General features: G+C 38.3%; 1 protein-coding gene across 3 annotated transcripts in view; it reads right to left on the reverse strand.

The window, feature by feature from the left end:
- Positions 1-20,411, reverse strand: part of LOC134625891 (histone acetyltransferase KAT7-like) — a 44,869-nt gene extending 24,458 nt beyond the window's left edge. For all 3 annotated transcript variants that reach the window (XM_063471246.1, XM_063471247.1, XM_063471245.1), the window contains exons 1-3: positions 20,217-20,411; positions 18,489-18,633; positions 17,205-17,405 (exon numbers count right to left, since the gene is read on the reverse strand). In XM_063471246.1, coding sequence (XP_063327316.1) covers positions 17,205-17,405; positions 18,489-18,633; positions 20,217-20,231 — 361 coding nt within the window. In that variant the 5' untranslated portion in view covers positions 20,232-20,411. The remainder of the gene's footprint in view (positions 1-17,204; positions 17,406-18,488; positions 18,634-20,216) is intronic.
- Positions 20,412-21,126: the final 715 nt, after the last annotated feature.

A 21,126-nucleotide genomic window follows, 5' to 3' on the forward strand; every position in this document is an offset into this window, starting at 1 on the left:
TAGTAACAGTCAGCCTCCTACTTTGTCACTACGTAATACAGCGGAAATACAGTAGCAGAAATACAATGTTTTTGCAGAAACACTGTAATTTCACTCAAATACTATGAAATAGCAGTAATACTATGATTTGGCAGAAATACTATGACTTAGAAGTAATACTATAACAAAAGGGATTCCTCAAAATACTATGAAATTGCAGTAATTCTATGATTTGGCAGAAATACTGTACTCCGTACAAATACAATGCTTTGGTAAAAATACTATATTTTGATTTGAACTCTATGATTTGAAAAAGATGAAAGCATTGAAAAAGGTGAAAAGGCTGAAATGAGCAGAAAAGAGATGAATCAGCAGAATTTCTGCAGAAAAGAGGCAAAGAAGCAGAACGTTGCGCTGAAAAGAGGTGAATGAGCAGAATTTCTGCTGAAAAGAGGCAAAGAAGCAGAACGTTGCGCTGAAAAGAGGTGAATGAGCAGAATTTGTGCTGAAAAGAGGCAGAATTTGTGCTGAAAAGAGGCAGAAGGTTCTGTATGTAGAAAAAGAAACAGGATGAACCATGTGTGAAATAAATAAAGAAATGAAATGAAAGAACAACCTGATTCTGCTCAAATTCACCAATCAGAGCTACTGCCTCTGTGTGCTTCATTAGGCTGTGTACTTGTATGTATTTCGGTCTATATTAGAAAAGCTGCTAAAATTATGAAACTTTGCAGAATTGTGATAAATGATCAATATAAATGACAGGTCTGTGATAGTGTTTAAATTTGTAATGAAAAAAAAAATGTTGAAGCAAGGTGGGATTGAACCCACGACCTTTGAGGTGCAGAGCCGTGTCATTACTGATTGCACCACCTGGAAAGGGGGCGGGCGGCTGAAAAACAAATAGATCAGCAATCAGAAATAGATCGCGGTGAGAGGCGAAAAACGCCGTTTTTTGGAGTTACAAAACGTCGTGTAACTCAAAAACTAGGAGGGCTAGCAGAATAATTCTTGTACTGGGTGAATCAGCGGACTTTGGTGTATTTTGACTGCGATTTACATAGCTCTTTGTGCCTCCGTCGCGGAGATATGACGAGAGAAGAAACGGCTTCATTTTCAGAGTGTGAGAACTGAGAGGAGGACAGATTTCCACCCCTCAAACAAACGTAATTTATGGCTCAACGGTAAGATGAATGTAAAAACTGCTTCCACTGTGAGTGTCAGCAGTGTCTGAAGATATATTGGCACAAGCCTCATGTCCTAACTTTGCTTTGTTAAGGAGATATGGCGATTTGAAAATGCCTCCCGTTACAGAATTTCAGCTCTGAATTTTAAAACCTCCCCATAGACTTTGAATGGGGAGTAACCAGACCATGTGTCACTTCGAGGCAAATTGCGAAAAAATGGTGAATCTCACAATAAGGATAGTAACATTGTCTGAAAGCCAGCAAAAATACCTACGTTTTGATGTATAATTTGTGGGGGTTGAGTGGAAATTGAGCGAGTAGCAAGAAGTTGTTCAGACATGAAGAGAAAATTCAGAACAGACCAGCGCACACTCTGAGTTAATTGCATAGCAACCATAGCAACGCATGTATTCTCTGAAAAATCACAATTTTGCAACTGAAAACTTAAAGAGAGATAAGATTAAAATGGTAGAAGGTCTGAAAAAGCTGAATCATACAGGAATAGCCCAATAATCTGAGAACATTTTAAAGTTTGAATGGAGTTTCTAGGTGAAAGTATGAGGAAGTAGTTAAGTTTCAAAAACAAGCAAGTTTTAGCAGAATTGTGGAAGTTTCCCATTCAATTTCAATGGGACAAATTAAAGGAAAAAAGTGTAATATTTTAAAAAGTATAATAGTAATAAACACCAAAAGTCATAGCAGGAATTAGCAGAAAGAGCAGAACAGTTTAGAGTTTGAACGGAGAAAATCGGCTGAAAACTGAGGGAGTAGTTAAGCGGCGAAGAACGGAGCAACTTGAAGAATAAAGTATAAAGAACTAGAAAAATTTGCATTTCCTGCGAAAATGCTGTGTGGATGCCTTAATGCTGAAGCTGTCTGCTGAAAAGCTGAAAACGATGAAAAGTTGCAAAAAGTTGTATGGTGGTAAAAAAAAAAAAAAAATGTCACCCTAAGCAGGATTCGAACCTGGCCCTCCTGGGCACGAGGCAGCTACTCATCTCACTGACCCAAACTCATTCTCACAGAGAAGAGGTGGACAGACTGACAATTCTGCTGAAATTAGCAGAAGCTGCTGAGAATTGTGCAGATAAGAGGTGAAAAGGCTGAATATTTTGCAGAAAAGAAGTGAATCAGCAGAATTTCTGCTGAAAAGAGGTAAAGAAGCAGAAAGTTGCGCTGAAAAGAGATGAATCAGCAGATATTCTGCTCAAAAGAGTTTTTTCTGAAAACAGCTGAGATTTGTGCTGATAAGAGGTGAAAAGGCTGAAAATTTTGCAGAAGAGGTGAATAGGCAGAATTTAGGCTGAAAAGAGTTCTGCAGAACTCTTTTCAGAATTCTGCTGAAAAGATGGTTTTTGCTGAAAACAGGTGAAAAAGCTGGGATTTGTGCTCAAAAGTGGTGAAAAAACTGAAAGTTTTGCTGAAAAGAGGTGAAAAAGCTGAAATTTGGCAAAGATTCTGCTTCAAAGGGGTACAGAAGTTCAAATTTGTACTGAAAAGAGGTGAAAGGGTTTCCTCTGAAATGAGCAGAAGATACTGAGATTTGTATTGATAAGAGGTGAAAGGCTGAAAATTCTGCTTAAAATAGGTGAATCAGCAGAATTTCTACTGAAAAGAGGTAAAGAAGAAGTTGCACTGAAAACAGGTGAATCAGCAGAATGTCTGTAAAAAAGAGATTTCTGTTGAAAACACCTGAAAATTCTGGGATTTGTGCTGAAAAGGGGTGAAAAAATGCGCAATTCTGCTGAAACGGGGTGAAGAAGAGGTGTTGGGCTGTTGAGAAGAGTTAAATAAGTTGAACTGACAAATGCGATGATATGGCACAAATACTATGATTGGGTACAAATACTATAATTTGGCACAAATAATATGATTTGGTTCAGATGCTATGATTTGAAACAAATACTATGATTTGGCAGAAATACTATTATTTAGTTGAAATACTATGATATTCTAGAAATACTGTGCCTTAGTAGTAATACTATAACATAACAGATATATGATGATTTTGCAGACATTCTGGTTTTACACAAATACTATAATGTGGCAAAAATACAATGTTTTAGCACAAATACAATGATTTGCTATAAATACTATGATTTGGCACATATACTGTATTCAGCAGATATACTATAACAAAATAGAGAGTCTACGACTTAGTAGTAATACTATAACATAATAGATATACTATGATTTTGCAGACAGTCTATGTTTTTGCACAACTAGCACAATGTGGCAGAAATACTATGATTTGGCACAAGTACTATGATTTAGTAGAAATACTCTTTTGGCGCAAATACTATGTTTCAGTACAAATACTATGATTTGGCAATAATACTGCGTTTCAGCACAACTACTGAGATTTGATTGAAATACTATGATTTAGAAGAAATACTATTTGCAAAAAATACTATGATTTGGCACAAGTACCATGATTTACTACAAATACTACGAATTGGCAGAAATACTGTGACTTAGTAGTAATACTTTAACATAACAGATATACTGTGATTTTGCAGACATAGTATGTTTTTGCACATATACTACGATTTTGCTCAAATACTATGAAATTGCAGTAATACTATGATTTTGAAGGAATACTATGAATAGGTAGAAATACTATGCCTTAGTAGTAATACTATAACATAAGAGATATACTGTGATTTAGCACACATAGTATGTTTTTGCACAAATACTACGATGACGCTCAAATACTATGAAATGGCAGTGATACTATGATTTTGAAGGAATACTATGATTTGGTAGAAATACCATGCCTTAGTAGTAATACTATAACATAACAGATATACTGTGATTTTGCACACAATATGTTTTTGCACAAATACTACGATTTTGCTCAAATACCATGAAATTGCAGTAATACTATGATTTTGAAGGAATACTATGATTTCGTAGAAATACTATGCCTTAGTAGTATTACTATAACATAACAGAAATTTTAATTGGGCACAAATAACATGATTTGGAAAAAAAATACTATGATATGGCAGAAATACTATGATTGGGTACAAATACTATGATTTGGCACAAGTAGTATGACTTAGTACAAATACTATGATTTAGCAGAAATACTATGTTTTAACATAAATAGTATCTTTTGACAGAAATTTCTGCTAAAAGGTACTATTTCTACTTTTTAGCAGAAATACTGTGATTTTGCATAAATACTATGAAATGGCAGATATACTAAATTCAGCAAATATACTATAACATAACAGACATTCCTCCACTTAGTAGTAATACTATAACATGAAATAAATATTATGGTTTTGCCCCCAAACCATGATTTGGCACAAATACCATGATTTTTCAAAAATACTATGATTGAGCAGAAATACTATGATTGAGCAGAAGTACTAAGATGTAGTAGAAGTACTTTGATTTAGCACAAATACTATTATGGAGGAGTAATACTTTAACATTGGAGAAATATTGATACTCACACACACATACACAGAGAGCAAAGTGTACAGGGGCTGTTAAGAGTCTGGGCTTGGTATATGTAGGTCAGCTAAATTGGCTGCACCTGCTGTAATCAGCACTTACACACACAGACACAGAGAGAGCTATGGGTTTTCTTCAGTGTATTTCTCACATTCAGGATTCCCCTCGAACAAATGGCCATAATTTCCTAACCGTAGGAGCTAGAACGGTCATTCTGACACCGTTTTGTTCAGAAGAGATGGGGAAATCTGCAGGTCTTCATAATTCAGAGATAAAATATAAATTATTGAAGATATATGACTTGTAATACACTGTAACTGAGTAGAGGCAAAGCAAAACTGCCTTGACCTGCCCTCAAACAACGTTTTGTAACTCTAAATCTATATGGAGCATCAAAATCATTCTTTCACCGTAAGAAACAGCAGGCTTTGGTGAACAGTCATGGAAATTTTCAGGTCTCTGTTGAAATCCATCAAAAAGATATGACGAGAGAAAAAAGTGCCTCATATCCAGAGTTTGAAATCTGAAGTGATCTGAGCAAGGCACGAATTTCCTACCCTCAAACAAATGTAACTCATCTCAAAACGGTAATAGGTGAGAAAAAAATTCTTGAATTGTGAGAATCAGCAGAGTCTGAAGGTATATTGGCACAAGCCTCATGTCTCAACTTTGTTTCATTAAGGAGATATGACGATTTAAAAATGAGAGTCATTGGAGAAATCCAGCGCTGATTTTGAACAAGCTCTCCATTGACTGTCTATGGAGAGTTTTAACACTTTGTGTTGTTCTGAGGAGATTTGCAAAAAATCTGTAACTCCCACAACAATGATAGTGACATTTACTGAAAGCCAGCAAAAATACCTACGTTTTGATGTATAATTTGTGGTGGTTGAGTGGAAATTGAGCGAGTAGCAAGAAGTTGTTCAGACATGAAGAGAAAATTCAGAAAGGACAAGTGCACACTCTGAGTTAATTGCATAGCAACCATAACAACGCATGTATTTTCTGAAAAATCACAATTTTGCAACTGAAAATTTAAAGAGGGACAAGATTAAAACGGTAGAAGATCTGAAAAAGCTGAATCATACAGGAATAGCCCAATACTTTGAGAACATTTTAAAGTTTGAATGGAGTTTCTAGGTGAAAGTATGAGGAAGTAGTTAAGTTTCAAAAACAAGCAAGTTTTAGCAGAATTTCTGAAGATTTCCATTCATTTCAATGGGACAAATTAAAGGAAAAAAGTGTAATATTTTAAAAAGTATAATAGTAATAAACACCAAAAGTCATAGCAGGAAAGAGCAGAAAGAGCAGAACAGCATAGAGTTTGAACTGAGAAAATCGGCTGAAAACTGAGGAAGTAGTTAAGCGCCGAAAAACGTACGGAAGCAACCAGAATAATAAAGTATAAGAAAGAACTAGAAAATTTGCATTTCCTGCGAAAATGCTGTGTGGATGCCTTAACGCTGAAGCTGTCTGCTGAAAAGCTGAAAAGTTCCAAAAAGTTGCATGGTGGTGGAAAAAAAAAAAGTTGTCCTGAGCAGGATTTGAACCGGGCCCTCCTAGTCCAAAGGCAGCTACTCATCTCACTGAGCCAAACGCATTCACACAAAGAAGTGGTGGAAAGACTGATAATGCTGCTGAAATTAGCAGAAGCTGCTGAGAATTGTGCTGATGAGAGGTGAAAAGGCTGACAATTTTGCAGAAAAGAGGTGAATCAGCAGAGTTTCTGCTGAAAATAATTTTTTTTTTCAGAAAACAGCCAAAAAAACCTGGAATTTGTGCTGAAAAGGGGTGAAAAAAATGAAAATTTTGCTAAAAAGTGGTGAGGAAGCTAAAGTTTACCAAATCAAAGTATTTGTGCCAAAACATAGTATTTCTGCCATATTGTGGTAATTGTGCCACAAAAGTTATTACATTAAAACATGAATACGGATTAAAGATGAAAGAAAATGGCAACAAATTCCTCCACTACAAACCAGTCTGATACCACTACTTTGCAGTGGAAAAGAGGTAAATCAGCAGAATTTTTGCAGAAAAGAGGCAAAGAAGCAGAACATTGCGCTGAAAAGAGGTGAAATTGCTGAAAATTTTGCAGAAAAGAGGTGAATCAGCAGAATTTCTGCAAAAAAGAGACAAAGAAGCAGAACGTTGCGCTGAAAAGAGGTGAATCAGCACAATTTCTCCTGAAAAGAGGCAGAACAACCTGGTTCTGCTCAAATTCACCAATCAGAGCTACTGCTTCTGTCTGCCTCATCAGGCTGTGTACTTGTATATATTTCTGCAAATTTATTGTGCTGATAAGAGGTGAAAAGGCTGAAAATTTTGCAGAAAAGAGGTGAATCAGCAGAATTTCTGCAGAAAAGAGGCAAAGAAGCAGAAACTTGCGCTGAAAAGAGATGAATCAGCAGAGTTTCTGCCGAAAAGAGTTTTTTTTTCTGAAAACAGACAAAAAAATAGGAATTTGTGCTGAAAAGGGGTGAAGAAGCTAAAGTATACCAAATCAAAGTATTTGTGCCAAAACATAGTGTTTCTGCCATATTGTGGTACTACTACATTACAACATGAATACGGATTAAAGATGAAAGAAACTGGCAACAAATTCCTCCACTACAAACCAGTCTGATACCACTTGTTTGCAGTGTTCACGTTTACTAAGGCACTACCCAAAAGGCGCCACAAGAGGGCACTCCAACACAAGAGATGACCTATGTACACTGATGCACTTAGTAACAGTCAGCCTCCTACTTTGCCACTACGTAATACAGCGGAAATACAGTAGCAGAAATACAATGTTTTTGCAGAAACACTGTAATTTCACTCAAATACTATGAAATAGCAGTAATACTATGATTTGGCAGAAATACTATGTTTCAGTACAAATACTATGACAAAGCAGAAGTAATACTATAACAATAATACTATAACAAAAGGGCTTCCTCAAAATGATTTGGCAGAAATACTGTACTTCGTACAAATACAATGCTTTGGTAAAAATACTGTATTTTGATTTTAACTCTATGATTTGAAAAAGATGAAAGCATTGAAAAAGGTGAAAAGGCTGAAACTTTTGCAGAAAAGAGGTGAATGAGCAGAATTTCTGCAGAAAAGAGGCAAAGAAGCAGAACGTTGCGCTGAAAAGAGGTGAATGAGCAGAATTTCTGCTGAAAAGAGGCAGAATTTCTGCTGAAAAGAGGCAGAAGGTTCTGTATGTAGAAAAAGAAACAGGATGAACCATGTGTGAAATAAATAAAGAAATGAAATGAAAGAACAACCTGATTCTGCTCAAATTCACCAATCAGAGCTACTGCCTCTGTCTGCTTCATTAGGCTGGGTACTTGTATGTATTTCGGTCCATATTAGAAAAGCTGCTAAAATGATAAAACTTTGCAAAATTGTAATAAATGATCAATATAAATGACAGGTCTGTGATAGTGTATCATTTTGTAGTGAAAAAACAAATGTGGACCAAGGTGGGATTGAACCGACGACCTTTGAGGTGCAGAGCCGTGTCATTACTGATTGCGCCACCTGGCAAGGGGTCCGGCGGCTGAAAAACAAATAGATCAGCAATCAGAAATAGATCGCGGTGAGAGGCGAAAAGCGCCGTTTTTTGGTGTTAGAAAACGTCGTGTAACTCAAAAACTAGGAGGGCTAGCAGTATAATTCTTGTACTGGGTGAATCAGCGGACTTTGGTGTATTTTGACTGCGATTTTCATAGCTCTTTGTACCTCCGTCGCGGAGATATGACGAGAGAAGAAACGGCTTCATTTTCAGAGTGTGAGAACTGAGAGGAGGACAGATTTCCACCCCTCAAACAAACGTAATTTATGGCTCAACGGTAAGATGAATGTAAAAACTGTTTCCACTGTGAGTGTCAGCAGTGTCTGAAGATATATTGGCACAAGCCTTATGTCCTAACTTTGCTTTGTTAAAGAGATATGGCGATTTGAAAATGCCTCCTGTTACAGATTTTTAGCTCTGAATTTCAAAACCTCCACATAGACTTTGAATGGGGACTTGTCAGACTTTGTGTCACTTCGAGGCAAATTGCGAAACAATGGTAAATCTCACAATAAAGATAGTAACATTGTCTGAAAGCCAGCAAAAATACCTACGTTTTGATGTATATTTTGTGGGGGTTGAGTGGAAATTGAGCGAGTAGCAAGAAGTTGTTCGGACATGAAGAGAAAATTCAGAACAGACCAGCACTCACTCTGAGTTAATTGCATAGCAACCATAGCAACGCATGTATTTTCTGAAAAATCACAATTTTGGAACTGAAAATTTAAAGAGGTATAAAATTAAAACGGTAGAAGATTTGAAAAAGCTGAATCACACAGGAATAGCCCAATAATCTGAGAACATTTTAAAGTTTGAATGGAGTTTCTAGGTGAAAGTATGAGGAAGCAGTTAAGTTTCAAAACCAAGCAAGTTTTAGCAGAATTGTGGAAGTTTTCCATTCATTTCAATGGGACAAATTAAAGGAAAAAAGTGTAATATTTTAAAAAGTATAATAGTAATAAACACCAAAAGTCATAGCTGGAATTAGCAGAAAGAGCAGAACAGTTTAGAGTTTGAACTGAGAAAATCGGCTGAAAACTGAGGGAGTAGTTAAGTGCCGAAAAACGTACGGAAGCAACCAGAATAATAAAGAATAAAGAGAAACAGGAACTCAATAGTGTGGAAGCCCTTTAGGGCATCCACACAATAAAGAGAAACAGGAACTCAATAGTGTGGAAGCCCTTTTAGGGCATCCACACAATAAAGAGAAACAGGAACTCAATAGTGTGGAAGCCCTTTTAGGGCATCCACACAATAAAGAGAAACAGGAACTCAATAGTGTGGAAGCCCTTTTAGGGCATCCACACAATAAAGAATAAAGAGAAACAGGAAAACAATAGTGTGGATGCCATGAGGCATCCACACAATAATAAATCTGACGAATAGTAATATGTGTGCCTCTTGGCATAGGCACACATAATAATAATAAATCCGACGAATAGTAATATGTGTGCCTCTTGGCATAGGCACACATAATTACGATCTGGGCTTTCAACGATCATTAAAAATGACTGAGCCGATTATTAGCACCTCCCTCGTGCTTTACTCTCGCGCTGCTCCGTGTGGCAAATCGAGCGCACCTCTCTGCATTTCGAACACAAGGCACAACAATTAAGAGAAGCTAACAGAGGGAAGCTCGGAAAGCTAAGCAGAAGTTATTTGGAGAGGAGAGTGACTGCCGTTGGCTGAAAAGAGAGGTAAAAAACCCTTCAGTGGTGTGGAAACATTATGGGTTCGCGGAGTCAGACGTGGATCAAGTAGACATAGTGTGTAAACTTTGGTGTCATAGCTGCACCACAGAGCAACACTGCAAAGTTCACTAAACATAGATAGTTTACATTTTATTTTTATTGCAAACATTTGCACTGTTATCAGTATTTGCACACTATTTTATACTATTTTTTGACAATCTTTAAAGCCATTATTCAATACATTGTTATTGTTAAATAAATATCATCAAATAATCGAGATCTCAATTTCAGTGAAAATAATCGTGATTATCATTTTTGCCATAATCGAGCAGCCCTATATGTGACATATTGAAATCGCGTTTGAATTTGCGCTTGTTTTTTGCTTTCACTTTGCAATCGCGCGAACTGTGTATAGAGAGCGACAGTACTGATTGGTGAGTGACGATAATTTGCGCACCAATTCCTCTGACATCATCTTATCAAACATGACAAGTGAAATCTCCCGCAGCAAGCTTAAACATGTGAGAGGTTGATCGCGCAGAGAATCGCTGAGCGTTATGTGAGTGCGTGTGTAAAAGGCAGCAGGATATATATTTTAGTTCTGCTGAGCCAAATAAGACCGGTCAGGGTGAAGAAGTGACAGCCAAAGAAAACCTTACCACAAAACGTTATGACAAATCAGACTATAAGGCAAAAAGAAAGTGCAGCTTTATGGTTTCATGGACAAAAGAATTTCTGTGGCTGGAATATGACAAGCTAAATAACCAGGGGTGCACATAAGAGGTCCGCAGGTGCGCATTCGCTGTCAAAATAAAATACGCGCACAAGATAAGAAGTTGCAACGCGCGTTTGCGTCCATAAGATTTTCTGGAGGAGGACAGACATTTGTTTAGAACTCTTAAAGATGTCGAAGAAGCTCCTTTAAGCAATTACTTTGGTGTTCCTCCACCTCCAAAGAAATGTCAGATGGAGTCCGAACCACAAAAGAAGCGCATATTCTAGGAAAAGTGGTTGCAGGAGGTGAGCTGGCTTTAAACAAATGATGAATGCTCAGAGATTTGGTGCAGAATGTGCCATGAAAATCCCACTCTAGCGGACAAAAACAGTGCCTTTTATATGGACGCAAACGCGCGTTGCAACTTCTTATCTGGTGCGCGTCTTTTATTTTGACAGCGAATGCGCACATGCGGACCACTTATGTGCACCCGTGTAAATAACATAATGTTCTGCCGGGTGTGTTGTTGGTTTCCCTCGATTTCTGAGTCGACAAGTGCCTTTGTTACTGGGACCAGTAATTTTAAGAAAGGTCCCCATTAGAACCCATGAGAAATGCAAGAAATGGATTATTGCTCAGTCTGCAAATAACATACTAAAAATCAACCTGAAAAATCTGTTTAGAACAGCCTACTATGTTGGAAAGAGTGAACTACCACTGGCAAAATTTAGCAGTCTTTGCAAACTTCAAAAAGCAAATGTCCTAGATCTTGGTTCCACTTGCCTCTTACCTGTGATTTCAGTGGAAATTTCAAATTCAGGATCTGACACAGACTGATTCCTGTTGTACAGGTCTTACAAGTACATAGAAATTTCTGTTCAATTACAACCAAGTATTTGAGTTGATGATTGTAATTTGTATACAATATTGTAATTTGTGTTTCAACAATTTTTTGATTAATGTTTTGTTTCCGTTACAATATTATACATTAAAGTATGATATTGTAACGGAAACAAAACAGGAAACAAAACATAAAAAAAATTGCTCCCTTTTTTATTCGGGCTACTTAAATTTATTTTGGGCTACCAAAATCTGAAGAGTCCCTGCCCGAAGGGCTACCAGGGATTTTGAAATTTTGCGAGCCCTGCTACAGGAAAAATGAAAATAAATAAATGCAAATTTGCAAAAACACAGCATGTGCATCAAAATAAAGTATTTCCAACAGTGTAATTTGACTTCTAAGCATCCCAGAAACGATACAGAAAAGCATAAAGTCAAACATGACTTTTAAAAACACCAACACCAACACCATAGACTTTGAAGCTTAAAAAACTACATTTTCCGCGAAAATGACGTCACTTCCGGTTTCGGACAGGTAATGGCGGACATGCGATAGTTCGCGCTGACTTATATTCCAACTTAGGAAGTGTTATGAACAGCTGATCGGATCGGCAAAGCCTGTTTCTGGAATATTATGTTTTTGTTGCTGCAAGTCTGGAATATTATGTTTTTGTTGCTGGAAGTGCTTTTTATGCAATTTTTGCAAAGCTATATGTGGAAGGAAACCGTGACCGAGGACAAGCTAATGGAATAAGATGTAAGTACAACTCCTACGGTTTCATATGCAAAAAAAAAACCAAAACATTATTGCGCTACCTTACGTGGTTACAGTTCTACAGGGATTTAAAAATAGTTAGGGAAAACGGAGTGTGCCTGCTCCGAAAAGGGTTAATGATATATTTTATGTAATAATTTGTAAAATTCGGGTTAGAAACGATAGAAGACAAATGACACGATAGACACTTTTCTATCGTCCACACGATATATATCGTCATATCGCCCAGCACTAGATTCATTAATGTTGAATTCTCTCGCAGCTGCTCTGTTCCCATGTACAGTCAGGTCCATAAATATTGGGACATCGACACAATTCTAACATTTTTGGCTCTATACACCACCACAATGGATTCCAAATGAAACGAACAAGACATGCTTTAACTGCAGAGTGTCAGCTTTTATTTGAGGGTATTTACATCCAAATCAGGTGAACGGTGTAGGAATTACAACAGTTTGCAAATGTGCCTCCCACTTCTTGAGGGACCAAAAGTAATGGGACAGAATAAGAACCATAAATCAAACATTCATTTTTTAATACTTGGTTGCAAATCCTTTACAGTCAATCACAGCCTGAAGTCTGGAACACATAGACATCACCAGACGCCGGGTTTCATCCCTGGTGATGCTCTGCCAGGCCTCTACTGCAACAGTCTTCAGTTCCTGCTTGTTCTTGGGGCATTTTCCCTTCAGTTTTGTCTTCAGCAAGTGAAATACATGCTCAATCGGATTCAGGTCAGGTGATTGACTTGGCCATTGCAAAACAGTCCACTTCTTTCCCTTCAAAAACTCTTTGGTTGCTTTTGCAGTATGCTTTGGGTTGTTGTCCACCTGCACTGTGAAGCGCCGTCCAATGAGTTTTGAAGCATTTGTCTGAATATGAGCAGATAATATTGCACGAAACACTTCAGAATTCATTGTGCTGCTTTTGTCAGCAGTCACATCATCAATAAATACAAGAGAACAAGTTCCACTGGCAGCCATACATGCCCACGCCATGACACTTCCACCACAATGCTTCACTGATGAGGTGGTATGCTTAGGATCATGAGCAGTTCATTTCCTTCTCCATACTCTTCTCTTCCCATCACTCTGGTACAAGTTGATGTTGGTCTCATCTGTCCATAGGATGTTGTTCCAGAACTGCGACGGCTTTTTCAGATGTCGTTTGGCAAACTCTAATCTGGCCTGCCTGTTTTTGGGGCTCACCAAAGGTTTACATCTTGTGGTGAACCCTCTGTATTCACACTGGTGGAGTCTTCTCTTGATTGTTGACTCTGACGCACATACACCTGCCTCCTAGAGAGTGTTCTTGATCTGGCCAACTGTTGTGAAGGGTGTTTTCTTCACCAGGGAAAGGATTCTTTGGTCATCCACCACAGTTGTGTCCCGTGGTCTTCCTAGTTTTTTGGTGTTGCTGAGCTCACCAGTGCGTTCCTTCTTTTTGGGAATGTTCTAAACAGTTGTTTTGGCCACGCCTGATGTTTTTGCAATCTCTCTGATGGGTTTGTTTTGTTTTTTTCAGCCTAATGATGGCTTGCTTCACTGGTAGTGACAGCTCTTTGGATCTCATCCTGGCAGTTGACAGCAACAGGTTCAAAAAGCAAACAGCACACTTGAAATGAACTCTGGACCTTCTATTTGTTCATTGTAATTGGGGTAATGAGGGAATAACACACTCCTGGCCATGGAACAGCTGAGAAGCCAATTGTCCCATTACTTTTGGTCCCTTAAGAAGTGGGAGGCACATATACAAACTGTCATAATTCCTATACTGTTCACCTGATTTGGATGTAAATACCCTCAAATAAAAGCTGACAGTCTGCAGTTAAAGCATGTCTTGTTCGTTTCATTTGGAATCCATTGTGGTTGTGTATAGAGCCAAAAATGTTAGAATTGTGTCGATGTCCCAATATTTATGGACCTGACTGTATATTAATAACTAACCCCGTATTATGGATGGATGATCTCAGTTGTTCTCCTGACTTTAGTTTGGTCCATTTACAGCATCCTGCCATGTGATTGCATTTGTCCCCAACCATCAGACCCTTACGTTTACTTTTAGCGAGTAGAAAAAAGTTAGCATTCATCCTTAGGGATGGGTATCGAAACTTGTTGAGAACCGATTCCTACTGTTTCAATTCCTTGGAATTGTTTGCCATTTTTGCAAACGATTCCCTTATTGATTCCAGTCGCCCCGAATGACGTCACCACGTTGCGGAGCGTCATTTACCTGGCAGAAAACACGGTGCCTAAGCGGCTCAAACGCTCAAAAGTTTGGTTATACTTTACGAGAACGGATGACAACAGGGCAACTTGCAATACTTGCAAAGTAAATATTTCATTTAAGGGAGGAAACAATATGAATATGCAAAAGCATTTGCTCACAAAACGTGCGATGACCTTAAATGAATGTCGTGTTTTTAATTCCGCTCCGGACTCGTGAATCTCAACCCAGCAGCAGCGATAACGTTTGCACGTCCTCTCCCGTTAATGCGGCAGGTAAATAATCAACTAACAGTGCATATTATGTTAGCGCGATCTGCCTTATTACAAAACCTGCCATTACTGTGCGCTGCATTTAGGTGACCATGATGAGAGAGACAGACCGTGTCTGGCTGGCTCAGATGCTGGCAGTTGTCGCTGCAGTCTACCGGTAGCGTCTCCTTTCAGGCCAGGATAGACGAATGTCACCGAGCAGTGACTAAGTTTGTGGTAAAAGGTTTGCACCCATTTGCCACAGCAGATGCCCCCAATTTTTGGTAAGTGAATGTGTTTAATTGTAAACAGGGACATTACTGGATATTCTTGTGTTATTGCTACAGAAGAATATTTATTTTATTATTTTACATTTACAATTTTTTTCCGGGGGACCCTGTGACACCCCATTGAAGAGCCATAGGCTGTGGATCTCTTAAGATCTCTCTGTTAGGTTTGTAAGGCCATGTTACTCCTAAATTTCTATCTTGTTCAAAGAGAAGATATAAAACAAAGTTCTAAGCTAATCGACCTTAGTGTTCTCCTTTTTTAAAAATAAGAATCGATAAGAGAATCGATAAAGAATCGAATCGTTAAACAGAATCGAAAATGGAATCGGAATCGTGAAAATCTTATCAATACCCATCCCTATTCATCCTCCAGCTTCACTGTGTTTATGTTATGCTAACATAGCTGTGTCGCTAGTCCAACTTCAGCAACCCTAAAAAAGCCACTGGTGTTTAGTTTTCTGTCTTCATTTATGATGGAAGTCATAGCAGAGCTGTTTTAATTTTTTCAGAAATCTCTCAGTCAGAACATGCTATATCATGTTTAGGTGGAAACTAGCGAGCTAACTTCCTGCTAACTTCTAACTCTGTTAAATTGAATAAATTCTGTTTTCATGGATGCCTGGATGTTAAATTTAATTGTTACACCTGGTAAAGCAGCAACGCTGATCATTTTATTAAAGATGAAAGAATTTAGACAGTTTTTAACTCTCAGTTATGACGATGTGTTCGATTGACTTTGGGACCTGAAGCAGTCGGAGTTTAGGACCCAGATTACTCCGCGAGGCTACGGTAGCTGTAATGCTCAGACAATCCATCAAGCGGTGCGGCTTCGTAGCTTACCAAAGTCGTACTAAAACATTTTTGACAGATTTTTGAGTGCCGTGTACCACATAAAATTGGTTCAAGGTCAGCAAGCACAACCAGAATTGATACATAAGGCGCACCGTCGATTTTTGGAGAAAATTAAAGGCTTTTAAGTGCGCCGGAAAATACAATATACAGAAGAAACGAATATATCACGATATATATCGTTACCGCACATGCTTCAAATTATACGGCGATATGGATTTTAAGCCATATCTCCCAGCCCTAATTTCAGCATACTTTATTAATCCCTAAGGAAATTATGTGTTATAATTTACAATCATAGCATTATATAATCAAAATTTAAGCTTATATATCAAATAGCTTTTAATTTTTTTATGCTTCACTTGATCACAGTGAATCAGAATTTGTCATTTCAAACAGATACAAAAAATATCCAGCCCTCCTGCAAAGTCCCATATTTGAGCAAATATTAATAAAAACTTCAAGTTGCAAAAAACAATTTGTGATGATTTCTGTATAGTTCAGTTTTCTATGTAGCTCAGTTACACAATACTGTAAGATAAAGCATGTAGGATACTTTTTAACATAAAACTCCCTGTCACAAAAATGATTTCATTCAACTTTCATGTTGGATTGAGCAAATATAACAAATTGTACCAGTAGATCGTCCAGTTAGAACAACATACTGGAGTTTCTAGATGGTGCTCTGATTATAACACAGAAAAAAAACCGAGTTAAATATATCCATATTTTTTCATTTTTAAGACCTGGGTCACTAAATCATCCATTTTTAAGAACATTTTCTGCTCCACCACCACGTTTGAATGTGCAATATATAACAATTGATATATGAAGCTAAAATGAACAGCCTAATAACCTTCTGAAAACCAAATCTTTCTACAGGTACAATAAAGTAACCTGAACCTGCAGATGATCATCTCCTGCATCCGCTGAAGTTAGATAACAGTTCCTGGTGTCTATGAAGTAATTCATTCGTCTCAGTGACAAAACACAAGCCCAGGATATCTACTGAAAGATATTAGTTGTATTATAAGCAGGAACACACTGTGATCACAGACAAGCCTCGTGACATCAGCTGAATGGCATCACGATGTCAAATGGACTCCGCTGCACATTCATGTTCTTCCTTCTTTTCTTTTGCCCTCTTGCTTTTCTAACACTCTCGTTCTCCGCCTGTCCTGTTTCTTTCTCTCCCTGAACCCCTCCTTCCCGTTTTTTTCCTCATTCATGAGAATATTCCCAATCTCTTACTGCAAATTCATCCTCTAACTGGCACGAGGGCAATGACCAAGCTCAACTTTTAATAAGAAAAAATGTTTAGAGCATGTTTAGAGCATTAGACAGTTCTGATTTCTAGTACTGTACCAATCTTACCGTGAGCCTCTGTGTCAGAGCCGGACGACCTGCTCTGCCGTAGTGGGTATTTTTTGGCTGTGGTGTTTGCCGCCCCCTGCTGGCTGCGTGTGACCCTGCGCCCAGAGGAGAAGACTGATGCTGCAACAGCTGTCGGCGCTGACTCTACAGCTGAGTCCAGAGCTTCATCAGAACCCACAGTTACAGGAGAGGTGCAGTTATCTACAGAAGAGAGGGGAAGAGTGGAGAAGTCAGTCAAAATAAAGTGTTTTATTTACTGCAGTAAAATAACTTGAGGCCTTTCAGGGGATTACTCAACCAACTCATTAATCAACAGAAGAGTAATCACCAGTTACTTTATAATTTACTTTTCAAGCATTAAAGTGAAAGGTTCTGCCAAACCATGAAAAAATTATCAGCATATGAAATCTGCTGCTGTTGGAGCCCTGAGTGGACTCTGCTCCTCTTCCAAGAAGAAAGTTGACTGAAATGCCTGATTTCGTAAACTGTGTACCGTAAGTAGTTTGTCAGTAACTGAATCTAAACGAAAAAGTTAAAAGAAAAGAAAAGATGCAAACGGCCTCAGAGGCTATGAAGAGACTAAGCCCATCACAAAACAGAAGCAATGACCCTTTCAATCCACTTTGTTTTTGCAGATAAATAGCCTCTTTGCTGTTTCTGTGTGTGTGTGTGTGTGTGTGTGTGTGTATGTGTGTGTGTGTGTGTGGAGGGGGGGGGAGACAAGGAAAGAGTAGCCAACTCTCCTTGACAAAAAGCAGAGGAAACAGTGTCAGTCTCTGTTTTAAATCTCCTCTGATAGCCAGAGCAAAACGAGGTCACCCGGGGGTGGGAGTGTGCGTGATTGTGTGTGTGTGTGTGTGCGTGTGTGTGTGTGTGAGAGAGAGAGGACGGAGATCAGTCTGTCTAAAGCCATTCATCCTCTATGGCTGCCCATATACAATAGCTATGCCTAAACCAGTGTACTGAGGAGGGTTTAAAGTCTCATGCTGGCCTCTGAATGAATGCATCTTTAATTTATATTACTTATAGAGACGAAAATACACAGCATGTAGACATGCTTGGATTCTTATGCTTCCAGAACACCCAAAAGCTACACAGTAACCTAAACAATGTGAAAAGGATAGATGTACACCTTTATGTCAACAAGGTATGTTTTTTTTCATTTCATGCAATTTTTAATTTGGTCATTTTTTTTTCGTGCAAACCTTTGGCTCAAAATTTGTTAACAGTGACTCAAGTGATCTCTCTTCTAATTAGTATTTCTGTCCAAATGTGAATGTTTACCTTGTGAACTTTGGCTGAGTCGCAGAGACGCGCGAGTCAGGCGTGTGCTGCTGCGTCTGTGCACAATCTCAGCAGCTTCAGCATGCTCTACATCAGCGGAGAAGTCCGAGTCCTCCGTCCCGTCCGAGCTGCTGCCAGCGGTCCTCTGGGAAAGCAGCAGTTAGAAGTTAGAAGCAATCTGTTAGAAGCAACAACTATGGACGACCAACACAACCGCATGTGACAAAGTTACTTTTTTTTTCTCTTTACCAGAGGATAATCCAACAAAGATCCCATTCTGGGGGGAGGAGCGTCACCCCCTTCAAATCTCCTCCAGCACTTCACCCCCTCTTCCCACCAAGGACTTGTAAATACTCCAGATAAGCCTAATACCAGTATCACCATGGGAGGTCCGGACAGCTAATCTATTGTACCAAGCACAACCAATAACAACTGGGTTTGTTTAGAAGGCCAGCACCTAACGATTCAGTTTAATTTGTTCAAATCAGCACGCTTCCAGGTTAGCTAATAAGCATAATGAATGGAATGTTGTTTTATTCTGACAATTCACACTAGACTAATTAAGCAGTGAGGGCTGTCAATCACTGCACAAACTGATCCCTGTCATCTCGGTCTAGCCTAAAAAACAAAACAAACAAACCAAAACAAACACAAGTATGAAATAGTATGAAAATAGGATCAAACAATGCGCACATTTCTCTGTTTATTTCATTACAACCATTATTATCGTCACAGTATTTATTTAGTTACTAATCTGTCCTTACTTATATTAAATGAAATGTAGAAACAGTGACTACTTTATTACATTCACTTCCCATTCTTTTCTCATTGTTTTGCTAACTATTTATGAAAACAAATGAACGGTTACAGACTTTGATAAAAATGAAACGGGAGAGGTAGATCCAGGCCAATGTGGTTATCCTGCTTTATGAACGTTAGCGTAACGTCAATAAAATAATAGTAAAAACATGTTATTAGGCTAACTAATTGTCTTTTAATAATAATGTAAATTTATAAAAATGTAAGTTGAATCACTTTTTAAAATTCACACAGCCAAAAAGAAACCCAAAGATCAGAAACAACATCAGTACAGCACGGGCTATTACCGCAAACTATGTTTGACAACTTCATAACAAGAGGCTGCGCGCACAATTTACATACGACCAATTAAATTAAAAAGGAGGCGGGCGTTAGAAAATGCGAACCAATGAACGCGACGCTTGTCAGGCGTCCGTCCAATCACAGCTGTTGTTTTGGTGCGGGCGCCCGTTCCTCCTCGCACCCCAAGAACTGCCTATTGCTTTTTCATCAGTAAGCTAAAGCTGCTGCTGTTACCTACGTTAAAGTGTGCTCGGGATTCCCACTGTACTAAGCAGCCGTTACAAATCTGAACAAAGTTACCAGCATGTTTAAAACTCTTCTTTGGGTACTAGAAAGAAGCGACGGTTCAAAAACAACAACATATTCTTGCAACTCAGCAATATGAGCCTGAGCTAGCTTAGCCATATAGCAACCGCAGATCGACAGCTCACTTATGCGATTCTATAAGCACGGATATTCTACGAATACTACAAGCTGTTCACTTTGTCTTGTAGGAACGTGTTTTAGCTTGCAGCCCCCTTAAGTTTGTTTCCCACACAGTTTGTTTTCTTTTACCTCTACGTCGGCTAACATTAGCTATGACGTTATGTTGTTGTTTATCTGCATTAACGGTTGAGTCTGCCTCACCTTTCTCCGGGGCATTTTTCAAAGATCTGCCGTAACGCCTCTGGCGGATTATTATCCCGTGCTGTGGCAATTTATGGCAGCCTTTTGAAACTGTAACAACGAAAAAATAACCACCAGCTGACATGAGCCAACCCAGCTGAAAAAAAGCGCATAAAATTCTCCGCACTTCCTAGTGAGGACAGCGCAAACTCGCTCTTTTTGGGCGGTACAGTGACAAAATGACTCCGGGGAGAAACATACACCGTCAAATCACGCTACTATGGTGCATTAAGATTTTTGCAGCCGTATTTGAATGCGCTCAATTGGGTATTTGGGATTGCTTTAAACTGCACAGCATCGTAAAAAGTAATGAGTAGTCATAATAAAAGCAATAAATAAATAAATGTAAAACAATTAGCCGTTTAAAGTAATGGCTGCGCTAGTCAAAACTAATAACGTTCTTATAGATGTGGACCACTAAACGCACCAAAACACGTTGCGTGTTTAAACCAAATTTGTATTGTGGCTATAAATCTTCTAACTGGAAGAAGTCTTCAAAACAGCAGACAACACAATTACACATGTACTTAAAAAAAGTGATTTAAGTTTAAAATTTAACACCATAATGTCCTAAGATGTGGTGAGTCATATTTAAAGCGAAATGCCCCCCATTTATTGTCATTTATTTTCATTTTTTATCATTCAAAATCACTTTTTGTTTTAAAAATCAATTATTTGTTTTATTTAGGTATATGACAGACTGGACAGGTGACCGAATGTTTCCGTGTGTGTGTGTGTGTTTTAAATGTGTAATGACTTTACGTATGTTGGTAAATAGACTTCGGTGAACAGGGTTTACAAAGGGGTTAAATCTAAACTTTAAAAATTACATGTTTTTCAAGTATCTTTATAACTCTTTGATATTGTAACC

This window comes from Pelmatolapia mariae, linkage group LG4, assembly GCF_036321145.2.
Source record: "Pelmatolapia mariae isolate MD_Pm_ZW linkage group LG4, Pm_UMD_F_2, whole genome shotgun sequence".
NCBI lineage: Eukaryota > Metazoa > Chordata > Actinopteri > Cichliformes > Cichlidae > Pelmatolapia > Pelmatolapia mariae.